This window comes from Felis catus, chromosome B1 (genome assembly GCF_018350175.1).
Source record: "Felis catus isolate Fca126 chromosome B1, F.catus_Fca126_mat1.0, whole genome shotgun sequence".
NCBI classification, from domain to species: domain Eukaryota; kingdom Metazoa; phylum Chordata; class Mammalia; order Carnivora; family Felidae; genus Felis; species Felis catus.
Genome location: NC_058371.1, coordinates 8321211 through 8340392, shown reverse-complemented (window position 1 = coordinate 8340392; position 19182 = coordinate 8321211). Strand labels below are relative to the sequence as shown.

The 19182-nt window shown below is 42.1% G+C and overlaps 1 protein-coding gene across 1 annotated transcript in view; it reads left to right on the top strand.

Annotated features, from left to right (window-relative positions):
- Positions 1-616: 616 nt before the first annotated feature.
- VEGFC (vascular endothelial growth factor C) overlaps positions 617-19182 on the top strand; it is a 110300-nt gene continuing 91734 nt past the window's right edge. Inside the window, exon 1 of the mRNA XM_023252311.2 lies at positions 617-900. Coding sequence (XP_023108079.1) covers positions 754-900 — 147 coding nt within the window. The 5' untranslated portion in view covers positions 617-753. The remainder of the gene's footprint in view (positions 901-19182) is intronic.

Below are 19182 nucleotides of genomic sequence, written 5' to 3'. Positions count from 1 at the left end.
CGCTCCCGGGAGGGGGGCGGGGGGAGGGGACGCGCGGGGCGCCGGGGCGGAGGCGCGGGGCCGCGGGGAGCGCGCGGAGCGCTTCCGAGGGAAAGTGAGAGGGGAGGGCGGCCGGGCTCGGCACGCTCCCTCCCTCGGCCGCTTTCTCTCACATAAGCGCAGGCAGAGGGCGCGTCAGCCATGCCCTGCCCCTGCGCCCGCCGCAGCCGCCGCCGCTCGCCCCGCGCTCCGGAGCCGCCCGCGCCGCCGAGCTCCCCCGGCCTGGCCGCGCGGCGCCCCGCCGCCCTCCTCCCGGCCGCCGCTCGCTGCACCGGGGGAAGGGGAGGGGAGGGAGGAGGGGGCCGCGGGCTCGGGGGGGTGGGGGGGCCGCAGGGGCCGAGCGGCGCCGAGGGGGTCGGCTTTGCCCCCCTCTAGCCAGAAAGCGAAAACAGAAAGGCGGACCGAGGCGCCGTCCCCCAGCCCCCCCCCCCCTCGCCCTCGCCCTCGCCTCACCTCGCCGGCTCCGAATGCGGGGAGCTCGGACGTCCGGTTTCCTGTGAGGCTTCTACCTGACCCCGCGCCCCTCCCCGGCCCCGGCCAGCACCGCGACGCGAGGCGTCGGGAGCGCCCAGCCGCGGACCGCTGCCGCCGCCTCCGGCCGCCCTCGGGGGGTCGCCGGCGGCTCCGCGCGCAGGGAGCGCAGCGTCGCGGGGGCGCCACGCGCCCACCCCGCCCCCACCGCGGCCGGGCCGCCGCGCTCCGGGTCCTTCCACCATGCACTTGCTGGGCTTCTGGTCCCTGGCGTGTTCCCTGCTCGCCGCTGCGCTGCTGCGGGGTCCGCGCGACGCGCCCGCCGCCGCCGCCGCCTTCGAGTCGGGACTCGGCTTCTCCGACGCGGAGCCCGACGCGGACGAGGCCCAGGTAGGTGCGGGGCCGGGCCGGCGGTGGGGGGCGACCGCGGGGCGCTGCGGACCCAGAAGCCGCGCCGACCGTGTGTTGCTGCTTCACCTTCGGAACGTTGCCTCCAAAGTTATTCCGAGCAGACTGCACGCTCCCTGGGAGAAAAGTTTTGTTTTTGTTTTTGTTTTTGCATAAAGTTGTTACTAAGGGAAGCCAGAAAGCCAGGTAGACGCAGCCGCTGAGGTGGGGTGGGGGTGGTGGTAGAGATCGCGGAACCTGCTGGGGAGCAGTCGTCCCCCGCGGGTGCGCCCAGCGGGCTGGAACCCTCCCCGGGAGCGCGGCTCGTCCGGGTCCGCACTGCTCTTTTCCCTCCGGAGCAGATTAGTGGGAGTCCCCTCGGCTCCTGGGGCCAGGACGACCGGTCAACCGAGGTTCATTTTCCCGGAGTGTTCCCCCTAGGCGGAGCACCAGGCGATTTTAGGATAGTGTGGAAGGGATTTAGTCACCGGGGCTTGAGGGCTCAAGACTTCAGAGTCACTTGGAGAAGTTGGCCAAACTTGAGCTGCAACAGGATCTCCCGTAGATCACGATCAGGCATGACTTTTCAACTTCAACCTCTGCGTTGCTGAAATCTGGTCCTGAAAGTCCTGAACAGTAAGGTGGATTGTTGTTTTGTTGGGTTTATGAAATAGCGCTTTAACCCTTTGCCGGAAAATGTTGCCAAGACACTTTGGAGACATTCTGATTTTCAAAAAGGAGCGACCGTAGGTGTGCCCGCTTCTCAACTTGCTTTTCCAAAATGTGCGCCTAAAAACGTTCAGATCTGACATTGAGGGTGGATAGTATTCGTAACAGAGTTGGGAAGTCCTGAAGAACTTTTTATATTCCACATACTCTGGGACGTCCCCGTTCAAACATGCGCAGTACCCCTGGCTGGGTACAGAATGCAGAGCTTTATTTCAACCGATGGCAAGTGGAGAGGTGCCCATGGTGTGTGACTATCAACTGTGAGTTGACTTGATTGAATGACATATGTTGAATGTGCAAAAAATGAATTGCCTTCACAGTTATTTTGCAATACGTTTTAGATTGAGAAGACTAATTTAAAAAAAAAACTACCTTTAAATTTTAAATTTCGGGGTGGGGGGGAATTGAAAAAAAAACGGAATTTGTCATTCAATATAGAAGTCAAGGAAAACAACCTTGCAAATAAAAAAACTGTTAAATTGCCGAACAGAGTGTATTCTAGTACTTGTGAAATTCCCACTTAACAGTGGTAGAACTATTATCGTGAGAATGTCTTCCTGTGCTTAAATGCCACAAAAATGTAGCATTAGACCCACTAACACTTCCTGTAATTGGAATGCCTGGAGTTTCATGATATCGACTCACTTTCTGTTTCTGCAAAGTCAAGCCATTAAAAGTATGATCTAGTAAGGCAACACCCGGAGAGGTGGCTGGTGAAAGAGACCACGTAACCTGTTCCAGAGCAGGTTATTGCCTGTGATTACTTTCTTGAGTTTACAGTAAGAAAGTATGAAGAAGGAGGTAAAATGAGAAGTCTTGCCTGATAAGCCAGAAGCCTGTATGAGAGTCACTCACCGGTGGGTCGGTCGTGAATGAACATGCCCCTGTGTGCGCATGCGTGTGTGTTATATGTGGGCGTCCCGTTGGAGGTTAAACTTGTTGTTGGTCTTCAAATCATCTTCGCTGGTGATGTAATCAACTTTTTCTTTACTGTGAAGAAAATCTTTATGCATTTTTATTTGCTTTTCATAACCATCTTTTATATCCTGTATGGTGCACGTGAGTTGACATTCTGTATGTGATACGGACTCTTTTTCACTTGGTGAAACATCATTTTAGGTCTCTTGAGTTCCACCGACCACAGGGCAGTATATTATGTGTGCACTAAAGTGTTCCTCATTGGTCGAGTAGAGGCTTGACAGGGCGTGTGTCATGAATGCCTTCAGTGAATTGCTGTGTCCCTGCCATGAAACTCCCAGAAGACCTGGTCCAAAGACTCCATGTCTCTCCCTAGTGGCCTAAACAAGTGACTCACAGGGATGGAAACCTTGGAGAGGGAACTGATTGTTAATTTCCTGCGAAATACCTATATCCCAAGAAGAGATTTCAGAAGGTAAATAAGGAACACTGAGTATACAAAATCTCCAACAAATGCAGGGTTTTGGTTCATTCACATTTAGGAAGTACTTTTGTAATGTTTAAAAAATACAAAATAGCTCACAAACTATAAACCAAGCTTAGCCATCCCGTCCTTCACCCCACCCACAAAAGCACACAAAAATCGGGAGGTAAAATCACAAAGAGAAATGAGATCTCCTTGTCACTTGACTTATATTTGCATTTATTAGGTTCCTTTTTCTAATTATCCGTGGTACATGACTTACTAAAAGATCCCAAAATGTTTCCCTGAAGGATAGTAGTGCAAGCAAGCCAACATCAGAAAAGTGAGGCAAACACAGTTTTGCCTATTATATAATTAAAATTAACTAGGCATGACGGGAAAAAGAGGAAATATATAGAATTATCATCCATCTAAAAATAAAAAACTGCAAAGCCTAGAAAGAGCAACTAGATTGCTAAATGCAATTATTTGCCAACATGACATTGCACAGAGTTCACTCTGGTTGGATGAAGTTCAGGATTTTGATGTTCAAAGAAAAAACTGTTTATAATAATAAAGGAAGAATTATGCGAAGTATACTTTTATTCAAAAAAGTGTTGGACTGGGAGTATAAGTACCTAGATCCTTATATATTTTTAGAATAATGAATTCAAGGAGAGCATGTCTTATGTTGCACATGCCTTTGTTAAAGGTCAAAATCAACAAAAGAAAGCTTAAAGATTTATAATCTTGTATCAATTAAGGGAATAATCTAGAAGATCAGTTATTCTTGAGTGACAAAATACAACTTCTGTTTTACATAACTTTAAGTATCCCTACTTTCTAGTTTAAATGAAAAAAAAAAGATTAGCTTAATATTAACATGAATTGCTTTAATGAGAATTGCTATTTTAAATTAAAATAGTAGAAGCATATATGGTTTATGGTGTCTATCACAAAAAAAAACTTCCTAATATTGGCAACTGGTTTGTAACATGCCAGGTTTTCTGTCTCTATTATTTATAATTCTGCATACTTTTGTACTTGGGTTTATTTGCTTTTACGGTTTCAAATTAATCAGTGATGATGTTTTTCAAAATACTATCTGTATGTTACTCACATGAGAATTCCCTAGAAGTCTTTAATTTTTTCCTCTTACCTGAGACCAGCCAAATCTCTCGGTTTGGGTCTAGGAATATACATTTTTAGTGAACATTCTAGATTACTCTCATACCCAATGACAGTTTTAGATTCGTTGGTTTTACCATCTTCATTATATAACTGTTGAGTTTGCAAGGTAATGTGTTAGGGATTGAGCATCTTAAAAGACATAAGCCATTTTCCTCTCTTCAAGGAGCTTACAACTCAGGTAGAAAAAAGAAAATCTTAAGCAAAAAAATACTGTGAGATACCAGGGGAATGGTACCAAAGCATTGTCTGTGTCCCGAAGTTGGCACAAGACACTCAGGCATGTGGCCTGGTTGGTCCGAGTGCTTTGACGTAAGGCTGGACTTGTGCTAACAACTCGGGTGAGAATTTCTAGCAGATGACTAGACTACATCAAGCACAGGAATCCCTTCGTGTTGTGGCTGGCTTGAGGAGGTGAGAAGGCAAGGGGATTATATAGGGTAACAGCGAAGAATCGTAACTATGAATACGTTTTTAGAGGTGACTGGGGCTACACTGCATATAGCCCACGCCAGTTGAAGGTGGGTCATGGAGGGTGATTCATGCACTGAGCTCCCAAAAGACACAGGGAGCAAGAAAAGTATTGGAACCATTTGTGGGATGTTATTAGAGATCACAAAGACTTCTGGGGACGTGGTCTAGTGACCAGCAATACTCTAGAAGGGGAAGTGATGAATAGGGCAGAGTGGAGGCAGTGAGAATAGCAGCCAAAGCTGTCACGGAGGAAGAACCCATAGCTTTGGTGACTGATTTACAAGAAAGATTAGGAAGTGGAAGAAATGGACCTTGGCATCGGTGTTTTCATCATAGCACAATGTTGGTCCTACATGCAGGATTAGGGCGTCGCAGAGAAGAGCAGAGGCTGGTTTTCATGGACCGTTGATGGAGGATGACGGCATTATTCTGTAAATCACTTAAGATTTTACTAGACTTCAAACTCTTTGGAGAAGCAAAATAAGCTTTGCACATTTACATCCTATTAAAGGAAAATAATTGCCTGGGATCAACGGGACTTAAATGGTGTAATATCCGTAAAGTATTTGAGCATTTGACAAGTACTATTACAATCCCAAAAGGAAAATTAACAGTATGCATAGTCTACTGCCCTGCATTCAAAATAAAGAGGCAAATTTTATTCCACTGAATTAGGCCATAAATGCAACTATAATATGTAGTCATGGACTTGCAGCCTTCTCTGGGCTTCATGCCTCAGTACCCATGACATTTCCTGATGTACTGCAAATGTCCATACTTTCTGGCAGCAATCTTTAGAAAGGAGGTTCGGTAGTAAGGAAATACATTTGTGAAAGTGGAAACCCATGAATTGTCTTGTCTTCACTTCACTCTGCATCAGTTTATGGCGGGTGCCTGGAGTTTCACTCCCTGGAGTCCCTTTCTGAGGAGGGCAAAGGAATACATAATGGAAGGATTGGATTGGGTTCTTGCAAGCTTCCTGCCTTATGAGAGATTTCTGACCAAACTCTGAGTGATGCTGGGGATCTATGGTTTGGGGCATAAGAAACTCAATTCATCCTTCATTTTGATTTCCACTTCTGTGTAGTCTTTCTTCTGAATTGTGAACACCTGATTGGCAGTCATTTGTTCGAGAATCAGTTATCATCAAAATTGCTTCATAGGAAGCAGTTACCGATATCGGTGGCATGGCTTCCAGACCAGTGGGTCTCTATTCTTGTCCTTCTGAGTTGATCTGAGAAGGTGGAGGGTGGCGGACCGGGGAGGTGTCTTTCTGGCCTTCCAGTTCTAGAGCTCTTGATATGAAGGTCTTGGCCTCCTATCAACATGGAGGAGGAGCTATCAACCAGGAGCTCTGTCTCATAGCTCTTTCTAGGGTGTTTTGGGACACAGGGGTGGTGGGAGAGGAAAGATGGTTTCCTGTGCCCCTGGCATGGCTTTTGTCTTTGGCAGCTATAGTGGTATTCACAGGTTCTAATTGCCCCCTGGGTACCATACATATGTCTGAATATTGCATAGATGTTTACATCATAATTCGCTTTCCTCTACGACATCCTCGGTATCTATCTATCTGTGCCATGCACTGTGCTGAGAGCTTTACAAGTTTGTTTTTCACACATCTTTTAAATTTTTTTTAACGTTTATTTATTTTTGAGACAGAGAGAGACAGAGCATGAACAGGGGAGGGTCAGAGAGAGGGAGACACAAAATCTGAAACAGGCTCCAGGCTCTGAGCTGTCAGCACAGAGCCCGATGTGGGGCTCGAACTCACAGACCGCAAGATCATGACCTGAGCCGAAGTCGGCCGCTTAACTGACTGAGCCACCCAGGCGCCCCTGTTTTTCACTACATCTTTATGAGATGGATGTTATTCTGACTTAGCCAGGAGCAAGGATAGAGCTTTTTTGTTTTATTTCTCATTTTATTTACTTTTTAATTTTTTTTAACGTTTATTTAGTGTTGAGAGGCAGAGAGAGATAGAACATGAGTGGGGAAGGAACAAAGAGAGAGGGAGACACAGACTCTGAAGCAGGCTCCGGGCTCTGAGCTGTCAGCACAGAGCCCAATGCGGGGCTCCAACCCAAGAACCATGAGATCATGACCTGAGCCAAAGTCAGATGCTTACCCGACTGAGCCACCCAGGGATCCGCATTTCTCGTTTAAAAAATACTTACACGGCATATGTTTTAGAAAAGTGTGATAAGGGGTTTGGGCCTTCCGGATTTATGAAAGACCCATGATCATATATATATATATATATATTCCTTTCTTGTTGTAGCCGGGTGCAGGAAGGCAGAGAGAAGAGGTACTCTGCCTACCCAGTTACTTTTATTTAAGTCCTGATTCCCTACAATTAGACAAATCTGAAATAAACCTGTACTTTCTTCCAGGCCTTACCATATGGTGCCCCTCTGACCAAAGAGCCATCACAGATGGCCTAATCCATAATAGTCTCGTAAGAATGACTGCATAACAAGAATCTTCACCAGAATTCCTGACAATAATCACACCGTTTTTCAAAGTTGTACTACTCTGACTTCACTGAAGGAGTATGGTCTTACCTATGCCAAGTGACCTTTCCAGGAATCATTGGATTTGGAGAGAACAAACTGTGGTTGGTGGAAGCATTACAGGCCCTCTGATTTCTGGGCACCCATTGTCTTATCTTGTACCAGTTACATTATTTCTGGTAGAGGTGTAGTCAAATACTACCTGGTCCTACGTTTTGTTGCAGAATGCACATTTGTAAGTGCAGATTTGTAGAAATTTTGACTTAAGTATCATTGAGTTTTCACATTAGAAATAACAGATGCAGCAGAGAACTTCAAACAAGGGATGATAGTTCAGTTAACTTACAACGTAATTCTACAATTTACATTAAAGGGGCGCCTGGGTGGCTCATTTGGTTAAGCGTCTGACTCTTGGTTTCGGCTCAGGTCATGATCTCACACTTTCATGAGTTTGAGCCCCACATCGGGCTCTGTGCTGACAGTGCAAAGCCTACTTGGGAATCTCTCTCTCTCCTTCTCACTCTGCCCCTCCCTTGCTCAAGCTGTCTCTCTCTCTCTCTCTCTCTCTCTCTCTCTCTCTCTCTCTCTCTCTCTTTCTTTCAAAGTAAATAAGTAAACTTTAAAAAAGTGTTTAAAATTTTCAGTAAAAATTATAGATTTGTCTGGGTAATTGTTTCTTCTGAAATTTCCTCATGTATATTCAGGTGGTTCCTATCCTTAGTTGATTTACTCTTTTTCAGAATTTGTAGTTTAACTATTAGAAGAAGACACTGTCTTTCTTGGCATTCATCGTAAGAGTCAGTCAAATGGATGCCTGGAAATGCCTTTTGCTGGTAGATTCTTACTGTTTTCTGGTACTGATCATGAGCTAGTGTCTTTCAAAGTGTTAGGAGGCTTTCATGAAGTTCTGGAATCCAAAAGCTCATTTTCGTAAATTATTTGGTGCTATGACCCTGATATAACATAAGGCTATGTATAGTATTTATCCTCTGAGTTTGAATATTTCTAAATTTCATTAAAGAAATGGTAAGGTGTTCACTTATGAGATGTGTATACGTATACCCGGGTTTGCTGAAGAATTCTGGAATCTGAAGTTTGCGCAGACTCCAGGACAAGGGGAAGGGATTGGATTGTTGAGTGGTTCTTTTCCAAAGGCTTCCCCTAGTCCCCTGATCACCCCAGTGACCACCTGGAGGGGATACTGAGGTACTCAGGAAGGAGGCCACGGTGATGCTGCTAACTCCACTTGCCCATTAGTATCAGGTTTATGGATTTCTTACTCCAAATTCTCCTATTTAGATTGACTTCAATTCAGGGGCATTTTAATTAATTCTCACTAGTAGCAGCTTCACTTCTAGGCAGGAAATTACAATGTGGTGAGTGATCACACAACTTTGAGTGATTCTTGTCTATAGCAAGCATGTGATCTTGTGTAAGGAACAAGAAGCTTACTCATTAAAAATACCAGAAGTGGGTTACACTGGAAATGCAGACAGTGGAAGAGCTATTGTAAGGAAGTCTCCTGGTTTACCAGAAGTTGTCGAGTGAGCCCTGGAGGCTGCATGGACAAGCATGGGAAGGCTGGGCTGGTATGAGGTCAGCTGTGCAAAGCAAGTCGATGGTGGTTACAGAAACAAAGGAGGGGATTTCACATATTGAAGTGTGAGTGCAAAGTACAAGTCAGTCTAGTCGGCAGGGTGTTTGGGGAGAAGGGAGTAGACTGTCCAGAGCTTTAAGGGAAACAGAGGGGAATCTTGTAGAAGGTATAAAAAACCAAGGAGCAGGACCTAAGTTTGGATCTCGGTTGACACAACAGGAGCCACGGAAGATTCTTGAGTGATAGGCTGAAATTGGTGTCTTAAGGAACTTAATTTGGCATCACTGTGCAGAAGTATCTAAAAGAAGAAGACTAGGGGCGCCTGGGTGGTTCAGTCGGTTGAGCATCCGACTTCGGCTCAGGTCATGATCTTGGGGTTCGTGGGTTCGAGCCCCGCATCGGGCTCTGTGCTGACAGCTCAGAGCCCGGAGCCTGCTTCGGATTCTGTGTCTCCCTCTCTCTGTGCCCCATCCACGCTCATGCTCTGTCTCTCTCTCCCTCAAGAATAAATAAAATATTAAAAAAAAATTTTTTTTAAAAAAAGAAGAAGACTAGAAGGTGGCCGCAAGCTTCCCCGAAGCCGTTATCAACTGCAGGCTTCCTTCCAGTGTCTGTCAACGATTGCTGTTCTCATTCCATGGGCCACCCATATATGGAATTTGAACTCCACTATATGTTCCTGGTTATTTCTGATGATGATAGTGATGACCACTGCAGACTTATGTAAGCACCCACCCCTGCGCTATCTGGAAACATTTATAAAGTATATTAATAACAGACATTTTCTCTATTATGGCTCACATTCCAAACAAAGCAAGTAGTATAAACAATGGTCATGCTTAGATACACACACACACACACACACACACACACACACACACTACCCCCCTTGTCCCTTTCTGTCCCCAATCCCCTCCCTTTAATCATTCTTCAAACTGCCAGCCATGGCTTCTGTATTTTTTCTTGCCTAGCTAAATATTTTCAGACAATCCATTGAAAGAGAATATTAAAAAAATCAGAGTATATGATATTATATTCTCCACAGTTTATATACTGAGTTGTAGTTCAGCTGACAAAGAGCAAGAAAGGGAGAGCAAGACAGAGAGAGACTGGTAACTCTGAAGTGTCCTAGCAATTCCTGCCCCCCCCTCGCCTTTTTTTTTAAGATGGCTCTGTGCCCACTGTGGGGCTTGAACTCCCAATCTGAGATCAAGAGTCACATGCTCTACCAACTAAGCCAGCCAGGCGCCCCAGCAATTCCCACTTTTTAAAATCTGCTTTGGGTGCCTGGGTGGCTCAGTTGGTTAAGTGTCTGACTTTGGCTCAGGTCGTGATCTCATGGTTCATGGGTTCAAGTCTGGCATCGGGCTCTGTGACAACTCAGAGCCTGGAGCCTGCTTTGGATTCTCCCTCTCTCTCTCTCTGCCTCTCCCCCACTCATACTGTCTCTCTCTCTCTCTCTCTTTCAAAAATAAATAAACATTAAAAAATGTTTTTAACCTGCTTACAAGTATTCCTGCCAACAGTAAGACTAGAGGAGGGGACAGCCATAAGCTATCAAATTCTATAACTTCTTGTTAAATAGATGGGTTTCATCATCAGAAACACATCATAGACATAAAGGCTGTGGTCCTAGGCATAGGAAGTAACTGTGATATTCTTCCGAGTGACTCTCCAACACCTTCCACCTAGTTTATTACATTTTTATTATAAGCTTACAATTTTCCTGATTTCTAAAATATGGGAAGAGGAGATAATATTGATATTTGATTTTGAGACCACTGAGTCCAGGAATAGGGGACGATGGTCATCGTCTGAAATGCCCTGCACTTAAGTCATTTGGTGAAAAGGATTTTGATATACACAAGAGTTTTACAATGCCATATCATTTCACATGACCTCATCCTGAATACTTTCAAGGCTTAAATACTTTAAAGTTCAAATCTCTGTTAAAGAAACAGACTAATGTTGCCACTTTAGTGTGTAAACCTCTCAAGTCTTTATATTATTACCTGGCATGAGAGAAATAAAAATATACGTTCTAAATTTATAGGGAAACCTTTCCAGAATACCTAAAATATTAAAAGTGGAGTGTCCACGAATAAAACATAAAGAAAATGTGATGCCAGCATGTTACCTGCAAGAGGGAAGCTCGTGTAAATTTGTTTAGGAAAATGTACCAGCCCTGCCTCTCTGGGGCAATCTTCCAGACCGGCAAAGTCTGTCCGGTCTGTGCTGTCATGGAGATGAACCGGGGAGTAGACACTTCACTTTGAGAGTAAGCGTGGTTTACAGGAGGACCCTGGTTTGCTCATAACTGAGTTTGTTCGATGGTTCTGTTTGCTGGCCTGCCAGTCAGCAGACACTGAATTTCTTGGTGCAGCCTCTTGGTGCGGATGGGGGTGAGGAGTGTTGGAGGTGCATGAGCAAGTAAGGAAGAGGAAATTCAAAATAAGTGAGGTACACAGCTCCTAGCTCCTCAAGAGCTAATGCTGTATTTGTTCTTCATTAACATCTTGAAAGTACACTTCCTTAGGATTCCAGTACAGACGTTAGCGGAAGTATTTTAGGAACTTCTGACCAGATCCCGTATTTCTAAACTGAGAATGTTGTCCTGCCTCAGTCCGGACCAAAAGATTAAATGCTAATTAGGCACTCAGCCTCCTTGTAACTGAATAAAGAATTAGATGACATATTAGCTATAGAAATCTGTGCATATCTATGTAGATTAGCCATTCAAGTCTTTATGCAGGTATGGGTATCCCCCTCTTTTAAAGTGAGTTTCATATTTTTATTTCAGGATCAGAATTATGAGTCATGATATAAAATGCAGCTTCATATGTAAGTGCCATTATATTCCCTATTTTCAAATTTAAATTTTGCAAATTTAAATTTTAATGTAATTTTCTTCACAGCAACTTTTATACAATTTTTCTTCCCTGTTAAAAGGGCTGTGGCTTGTATTTTTGGTCAGAAACAAGATTAAAATAGCATTGCATATTTAATATTCCTTTATATGTAGAGGAAATGTTGTGCAATTAATAATACTTTCGCTTCCAACTTGCTGAAGTACTTGAAACAGATGAAAACTTTCTGAGAAGAAAGAGCAGACTTTGACATTGTAGTTGTTTAGGAAGAGTCTTACATATATATGCATGGGGAGCCACACTCCTGGGAACTGGCTGGGAGCAGGGAAACTGACTCCTTATCACCTCCTCAGCCAGCTAGTGGTCAAAGGTTTAATGTCTTTTTTTCTGAAATGGCAAAAATCATTACCTTACTAAAAAAGATGTGTTGGTAAGAGCCCTATAACCTTTTCTCAAGAAAATAGCGCATTTTCTTTTCTTTGTTTACTCTTACATGGAGCCTTTTCTTCCAATGCTCACCTCCCCCCCCCCCAAAACAAATGGTGGGTGGGTAAACTTGACAAATTAAATCAGACTGAAATCTGAAAGAAAATAGTCCTGATTCTCTTGTAACCAGAGTGACCACACATCTGCCATGAATCTTAGGACTGAATTCCTATAATCTGTGAAAGGGGTTGTTTTTTCCTTTCACTCAGAGTTCCTTGGAAGTAGCTGGTTAATATCAAATACCAGATGTGATGCTGTTTTAAACCACTGTGGTTTACTTTACTACGGTTAGCATTGCCTCCATGGAATATTTTTGATTCTTTCTTTATGTTTGCATCTGCTGTGTATATTTCGTTACTTTATCCTTCTTAAAGGCCTCTTCCAAGTTTATGTTTTGAAAAATGGAACACTTATGGAGGTTCATGTTTGCTTATGGGTCATGACACTTAAGACTTCCCTAAAACACAAACTAATCCTTTTGTCTCAGAGCCAGATTTACGTTTTGGGATGATGGTGAATCATTGTTTGTTCTCTTTGAATCCTAGGGCTTAAAAAAAAAGAATTGGTGTCCATCCATGCCAAATTAGAATTTTACCAAGGTCAAAATTACTCGTGAGTCATGACCATTACACTTAAAATTGAGTAATTTGAAGCTGCTTTAGATACACAGATTAAGCAAATAATGATGTCATAAATTGTAGCACAAATGACTTTTTTCCTCCTAAACATTGGTAGCCGGGGTGGGGGGCTGCTCTGTTGAGAGCCATTCTGTTTTACTTTAGAAAAACGCACCTTTGTGTCATGGCCACAGGAGCCTAGCATAATGACATTACTGTAACCTAGCATACGGTGACACCCGCCTTCGTGAATGGAAGATGAAAAGATTTAAAATTGGCGTTCCCTTTCTGTGTCACGCTTATCTGTCAGTGCAGCCTGCAGTTTCTTCTGGATTCTTAAACCGGGGCCAGTGTTAGTGTGACTGCCTCAAGCTTCCTCCAGCAGAAAATACCTGAAATTTTGCTGTCGCGGGTGCCAAGGTTTGCTGTCATCGTCGTCGTTGTTGTTTTTAAATAAAGGTGTTCTTGACATTGATCTTGACTTTATTGCACCTCTGTAAGGCATTTGCGATGTGGTAGGAAGGAGAACAAATATGCCTGATTTGCCTTAAATACCCTCTTAGGACTGACTGTGGGTTTTCTCCTCCCAGGAGTGTTTTAGATAATTATAAATTGGACCTTCTGCCCCCAAATTAAAATGGTAACTTAAACACTAAGATATTCATGTGCTAAAATTGAATCTGTGACATTCAGATGAGCTGTATGGCACACCATATGCACTATGTGTTGCACGTAAGCGTTCCACACTTGCTTAGCCAATGGGTTATAAACGAGTTGTAACAGCTACGTCTGTGCAATGCCAAGCACTCAGGTGCCATTAGTCTGAACTGTAGGAGTTCCAGTTAAATAGTGAAGTTTAAAACCTTTCCCTTTTTAACGAAATGTCACCAACCTGTCATTAAACAAGGACTTCCATACCTGTGAGGAAGAGTGTCGTTTAGACCTAATGGTACGCGAATCTCTGAAGCTGTGTGATTTCGTGAGCACCCTGGTGCATTGTTTCTACCCGTATATAAGTTCAGTCTTTTCCAGAACAGTTTCTGCCTTTCTAACCCTAAGCCTAAACGATTACCATTTTAGTTAACTAAATTCTGTTTTGTTTTTTTTTTTTCTATCTGGGTCCTTTGCTAGACCCCCTGACACGAGTTGGTCTGTCCCAAGGGCAGAAAGAACGTGTTGTAATTCCAGGATCATGGGCTCCCTTGAAGGTTACAAAGACTCCTGATTAGAGAGTAATGCTTCACTCTAAAGCAACGTATCCCTCTTGATAACATGCCCTTGGGTGCTGACAGACATGGGACCATTCTTTCATAAAGCAAAATTACAGACACATAATACTCTTCCCGATAAATTACATAGTCTTTCCTTTTCCTATATTCCATCTTTTTACTCTAGTATATTTTGCCACTAACTATCTTTCAACACACTTTAAACAACTTTAGCTCATTACAGAATAACTATGTCTACCACTGCCAAGAGCCATTGTTTATACCGCCTTGTACTTCAGTCTATATATAGCATTCTACAAAGAAGGTCAACAATTTAGTGAGAGTAGAATTTCTTAGAGTACATTTAAATTTGAACTTAATTTCTTTTTGGAAAATTAGGTTCCAGGCTCTGCCATCTTTGCACCTCAACACATCTTCCCACTATTTTGGTGCATAAATGATGCTTTTATATCACAGTTGCTTCCATTTTAATGTAATATTAGCTGGTTGTGGCTTGGAAAACTTATTACATACACTGCTTCCATGACTACAGAAGTACACGTAGTAAGTAGGTCGTATGTACATCTAGGGTGCATTTAACATGAGGAACCAGAATTCCTTCCCAACTTTGGGTGCTTTTTCTTGTGGCAATATATATAAATTTATAATTTTGTTACGCTGGTTTATGTTGTTGCTGCAATGTGAAATCAGAAAATTTTCCAGGATATATCTGGAGTTTATGAGGACAGCAGGAATATTTGAAGACGAAACACTCTCAGGAAGTTGGGAAGGTAAGTTGCTACACATGTAGAATGTAGAACAGACAGTGTTTTGGGCGAGACCAGATGTTTTGCAGCAGGGAGTGAGAGCACGGTTAAAGTATATCTGGGTCATATGTAGCTATCAAAACCCGACTTCACTGACACTGGGAATTAAAGATGAGTATAGTTTAGATTCACCCTTATAAGTCTTCAGTTCAACAAAGCAACTTGCTTGCAGGGCCAGGTGATTTAGTCAGAATTATTTAATTAGGTCGTTCTTACTTGAATCCGCATTTGATCGTAATAGATGTCATAGCGCTAAGTAATTTGGGATTGCTAGCTTAATGATTGTTGAAGAACAAATACTTGTTTTCTTTGTGTGTTTTTTTTAAGTTTATTTATTTTGAGAGAGAGTGCAAATGGGGGAGGGGCAGAGGGAGAGGGATAGAGAGAGAATCCCAGCTCATAGTCAGGAATCTTGAGTTCATGACCTGAGCTGAAATCAAGAGTCTGATGCTCAACCAACTGAATCACCCAGGCGCCCCTTGTTTACTTTGATGTAGGGCACTTTAAGGAACACTTTTCCCTCTGGTAGCATTCTTTTCTAGAAGGGGACCATTCACTTACTTTCTTCGTGTGTGTGTGTGTGTGTGTGTGTGTGTGTGTGTGGCATTCTCTTCCTTGCTTCCAATTATAATTGTGAACAAATATCAGTAGAAATTCCATGTAACCCAGTATGGATTAGTTATCGAAGCTCACCAGCAAATGTATTTACCCTGAGAATACAGTCGGCCACAACTAGACCATTAGCATGTGAAGTCATATTGTCCCCTGTTGCTCATGCATTTTTTTCCCCTTTTTATGTACTGTTCTGGCTAAAGTTCAGTATTCTGGTGATTATAATTGTGGCCGAATAAAAATGTATTTCATTTTGAATTGTAAACAGAAAAGACATCAAGTTCTTTGACTTGAAGAATTACTTAGAATTTGAGTATAACTTTGAGCTGAGAGAAGTCAAAGAATTAGGTTTCTAGGCACATTCTGACTATAAAATGGATACCTTACATATACCAAGAATAAATCATATATCCGTATCTGTTACTTTATAAAATTGATTACTTGGTTCACTAAGTAGTTCTTGCCTTCTATGTGTCAGCATTTATGGTATTAAGTAAAATCTGAGAAAAACAATTCTATAAGATTCCAAGATGTAAGCTTTTATGTGCTTAAAAGTTTCATATATAATAGTGACTTTTTTTTATGGAACAGTTTTCATGTACTCAGTTAAAATTTATAAACTTCTTTTCTAGTGTTCTTTGTAGGTGGCACTGGCATAGGATATTCTGGCCAATGAAGTATAAGGCAGAATCTAAGATTTATGGGAAAACTTTCACTTTTCTGATAAAACACTGCTTTTCTTCTTGTTTTCTTCCCTGGAAATAAGAAAAGTCGCTTAAATTTAAAAATACTTCATACTTAACAAAGAACACTTTTAGACTTGTGTGGACTAAAATTTTTTTAATTATTAATGTAAGCATGTGACTGTGGAGTGACTTTCTAAATTTGTACGACATCCTCAATCTGTTGCCCCTAGACTTATAATAATTTGTATCTTTATATCCAACATTTTTTGCATGACTGATGGATTCTCTTAAGATGATATTTATGTTCATATTTTGTAAATACTTTAAGCCAGCCACATCTGAAATAAATAACAATTGTGTCTATGAAGACATGTACACCTCCTGTCCCTTCTCACCGTTAGAAGTATTAATAGCTTGAGAGTGACTCAGGAACAACTCTAATTGTTTAGAAAATGGCAGCTAGAGAGAAAATTCTCATGGGATTTAGAGAGAGAAAACTGGATGAGAAGTCTCAAGTATGAGGAAAAAATGTGCAAACAAGGAAGTATTTTCATACCTTCATTCAGATTAATGAATAATTAAACACCTGGGCTGTGCAAAACTTGTGTTTGATTCCAGGCCTTTACAAGCCCGAATGTGTCATCAGAGCATCAAGATGGGAAATTAGGAAGGCATGCTAATTTAAATTTAAAGCAGCTGGAAATACAGTACATGGCATAGAGACCCATCTTCACATCTGTCAACAAGTGCTTACAGATGCCACATGAATGGCTTTAAGTGCAATTATAAAACCCAATGGAATGTTCAGAGGTGCCTCCAAGAATGTGATTGGCCAACGTACAGGGTGCTCATTCCTAAGAAAAGCTCTGTCCAAGACAAATTTGAAATGTGTACAATCCCTCCTATAGTGATGAACAGTTTCAGCTTAATGTTCGGGGGAAAAATGTCAAATAATAAGAGATATATTATGTTAGTTGACTTTTCTTTGTGTTTTAAGTTTATTTATTTATTTTGAGAGAGAGAGAGAGACAGAGCACGAGCAGGGGAGGAGCAGAGAAAGAGAGAGAGAATCCCAAGCAGGCTGCACACTGTCAGCACAGAGCCCGATGTGGGGTTCAAACTCACAAACCATGAGATCATGACCTGGCCAAAACCAAGAGTCAGATGCTTACCCGACTGAGCCACCCAGGCGCCCCTTAGTTTACTTTTTCTAGTAAAAGTTTATTTACAAGCACAACACAGTTCTCTTTCGGTTAGATTTTTTTTCCCTCAGCTGAAAGATTTTGGATCTGGAGCTCACAGGCCAGTTGTAGTAATCTGCAATGATTAAGGATTTTATACTTGACTAGCCCTTCTCCCTGAAAACTACTGGCTCCCTCTTGGAGCTGTGGATTTATTAACTTCCACTTCCAAAAAAAATTTTTTTTTGTTTTTTAGCTTTGGGCTCTTTTATTATTATTATTATTATTATTGTTAGTGCCATACCATAAAAGAATTCTACTCCAGGGTGGGTAAGTGTCCTAAATTCACTTCTGCCACGTTATTTGCCATCTAGGGGACTGTTAGGCTATCGGTGGGTCAGCCAGATTCGTACGGTGGACTCCCTATCTATGCTCAAGGCACTTTGACCAGATCTGGTCATTAAAATCTGATCAGTCGTGGTTCTAGTCTGAGGCTAAACCAGTTGATGGCTAGATACTTTTACCTGGCAATCTAGAGAATACCAATCAAGACATTCATATGCAGGAAGCAACACGAAATAAAGCGTGTGTTCTAATGCTTTTCCCTTAAAACACAATATGGACCATGCCGTGTATTTTTACTTACTAAGTTTCTTATTAGGATATTATTTTAATTTCTAGAAGTGGTCATACTTTTCCATTTCTCACTTCTCTGATGTCTAAATTTTCAGTTTTGTATTCTTCCATGTTACATGCGGTAGCCGTTTTATATCTGGAAAGATCATTTTTTTTGCCACAAAAATAAGTGTTCGACACACCCCACACATGTAGACTACTGGAATAACTCAATACAGGGACTGAGTCGCAAGCAAAAGTGATTCTTTGATTTTTTTTTTTTTGGTTTGTCAAGTTATTCACTACCTATTACTTTCTGTCACATTTAAAACCTAAAGCTCATAAAGTTAATTTTCACAATGATCACTGAATGTAGTAATTCAAAGTATTGATGAGAATTCGTATTTAACCATTTCTCCTTAATTAAAAATCGTTTGCTTAACTATACCTTAAGTAGTCCTATGCGATACATTATTCAAGAGTTTTAGTCAATTGCATGTTGTAAATCAACTGCGTATTGTGGAGGACTGATTTTATTATTTTCTTTTTTCTGAGCAGTGTGCTGGGAACAAGACTATTCCACAAGCAAAGGATACGTGCTTATCATTATTCAGTCTTTCTAAAGAAGTGAGGTTGTCTTAAGTGAATTTTCTGGACTCCTGCAAATTAGCACTTTTAAGTATAATACATCATATTTATATTGTGTTGATTGAAGCAGGTTAAACATAACCTCATTTTAATAATTGGGCTATACAGGGGCGCCTGGGTGGCTCAGTCGGTTGAACATCCGACTTCGGCTCAGGTCACGATCTCACGGTTCGTGGGTTCGAGCCCCGCGTGGGGCTCTGTGCTGACAGCTCAGAGCCTGGAGCCTGTTTCAGATTCTGTGTCTCCCCCTCTCTCTGCCCTTCCCCCACTCGTGCTCTGTCTCCCTCTGTCTCAAAAATAAATAAACATTAAAAAAAATTACATTAAAAAAATAATTCGGCTATAAAGTAAGAATTACTGCTACTTCCCATTTTTCTTCCTACCACTGTTATTTACCACTTCTGTTTGCAGGGTCCTTTGCACCTTTTAAAAATTTGTTTTTACACTTGTCTTTTTTGTTTCCTTTCCCTAATGCTTCTGTACGTCTGTTCTTTGATGGAAGAGAGATATTTTTTGGTTTTTAGCTTTGGGTTCTTTATTATTATTATTATTATTATTATTATTATTATTATTATTATTAGTGCCATACCATCAAAGAATTCTATTTCAGCCTCTGGTGATCTCGGCAACTACTCTGAGAATATCAGTTAAAGTGGGAT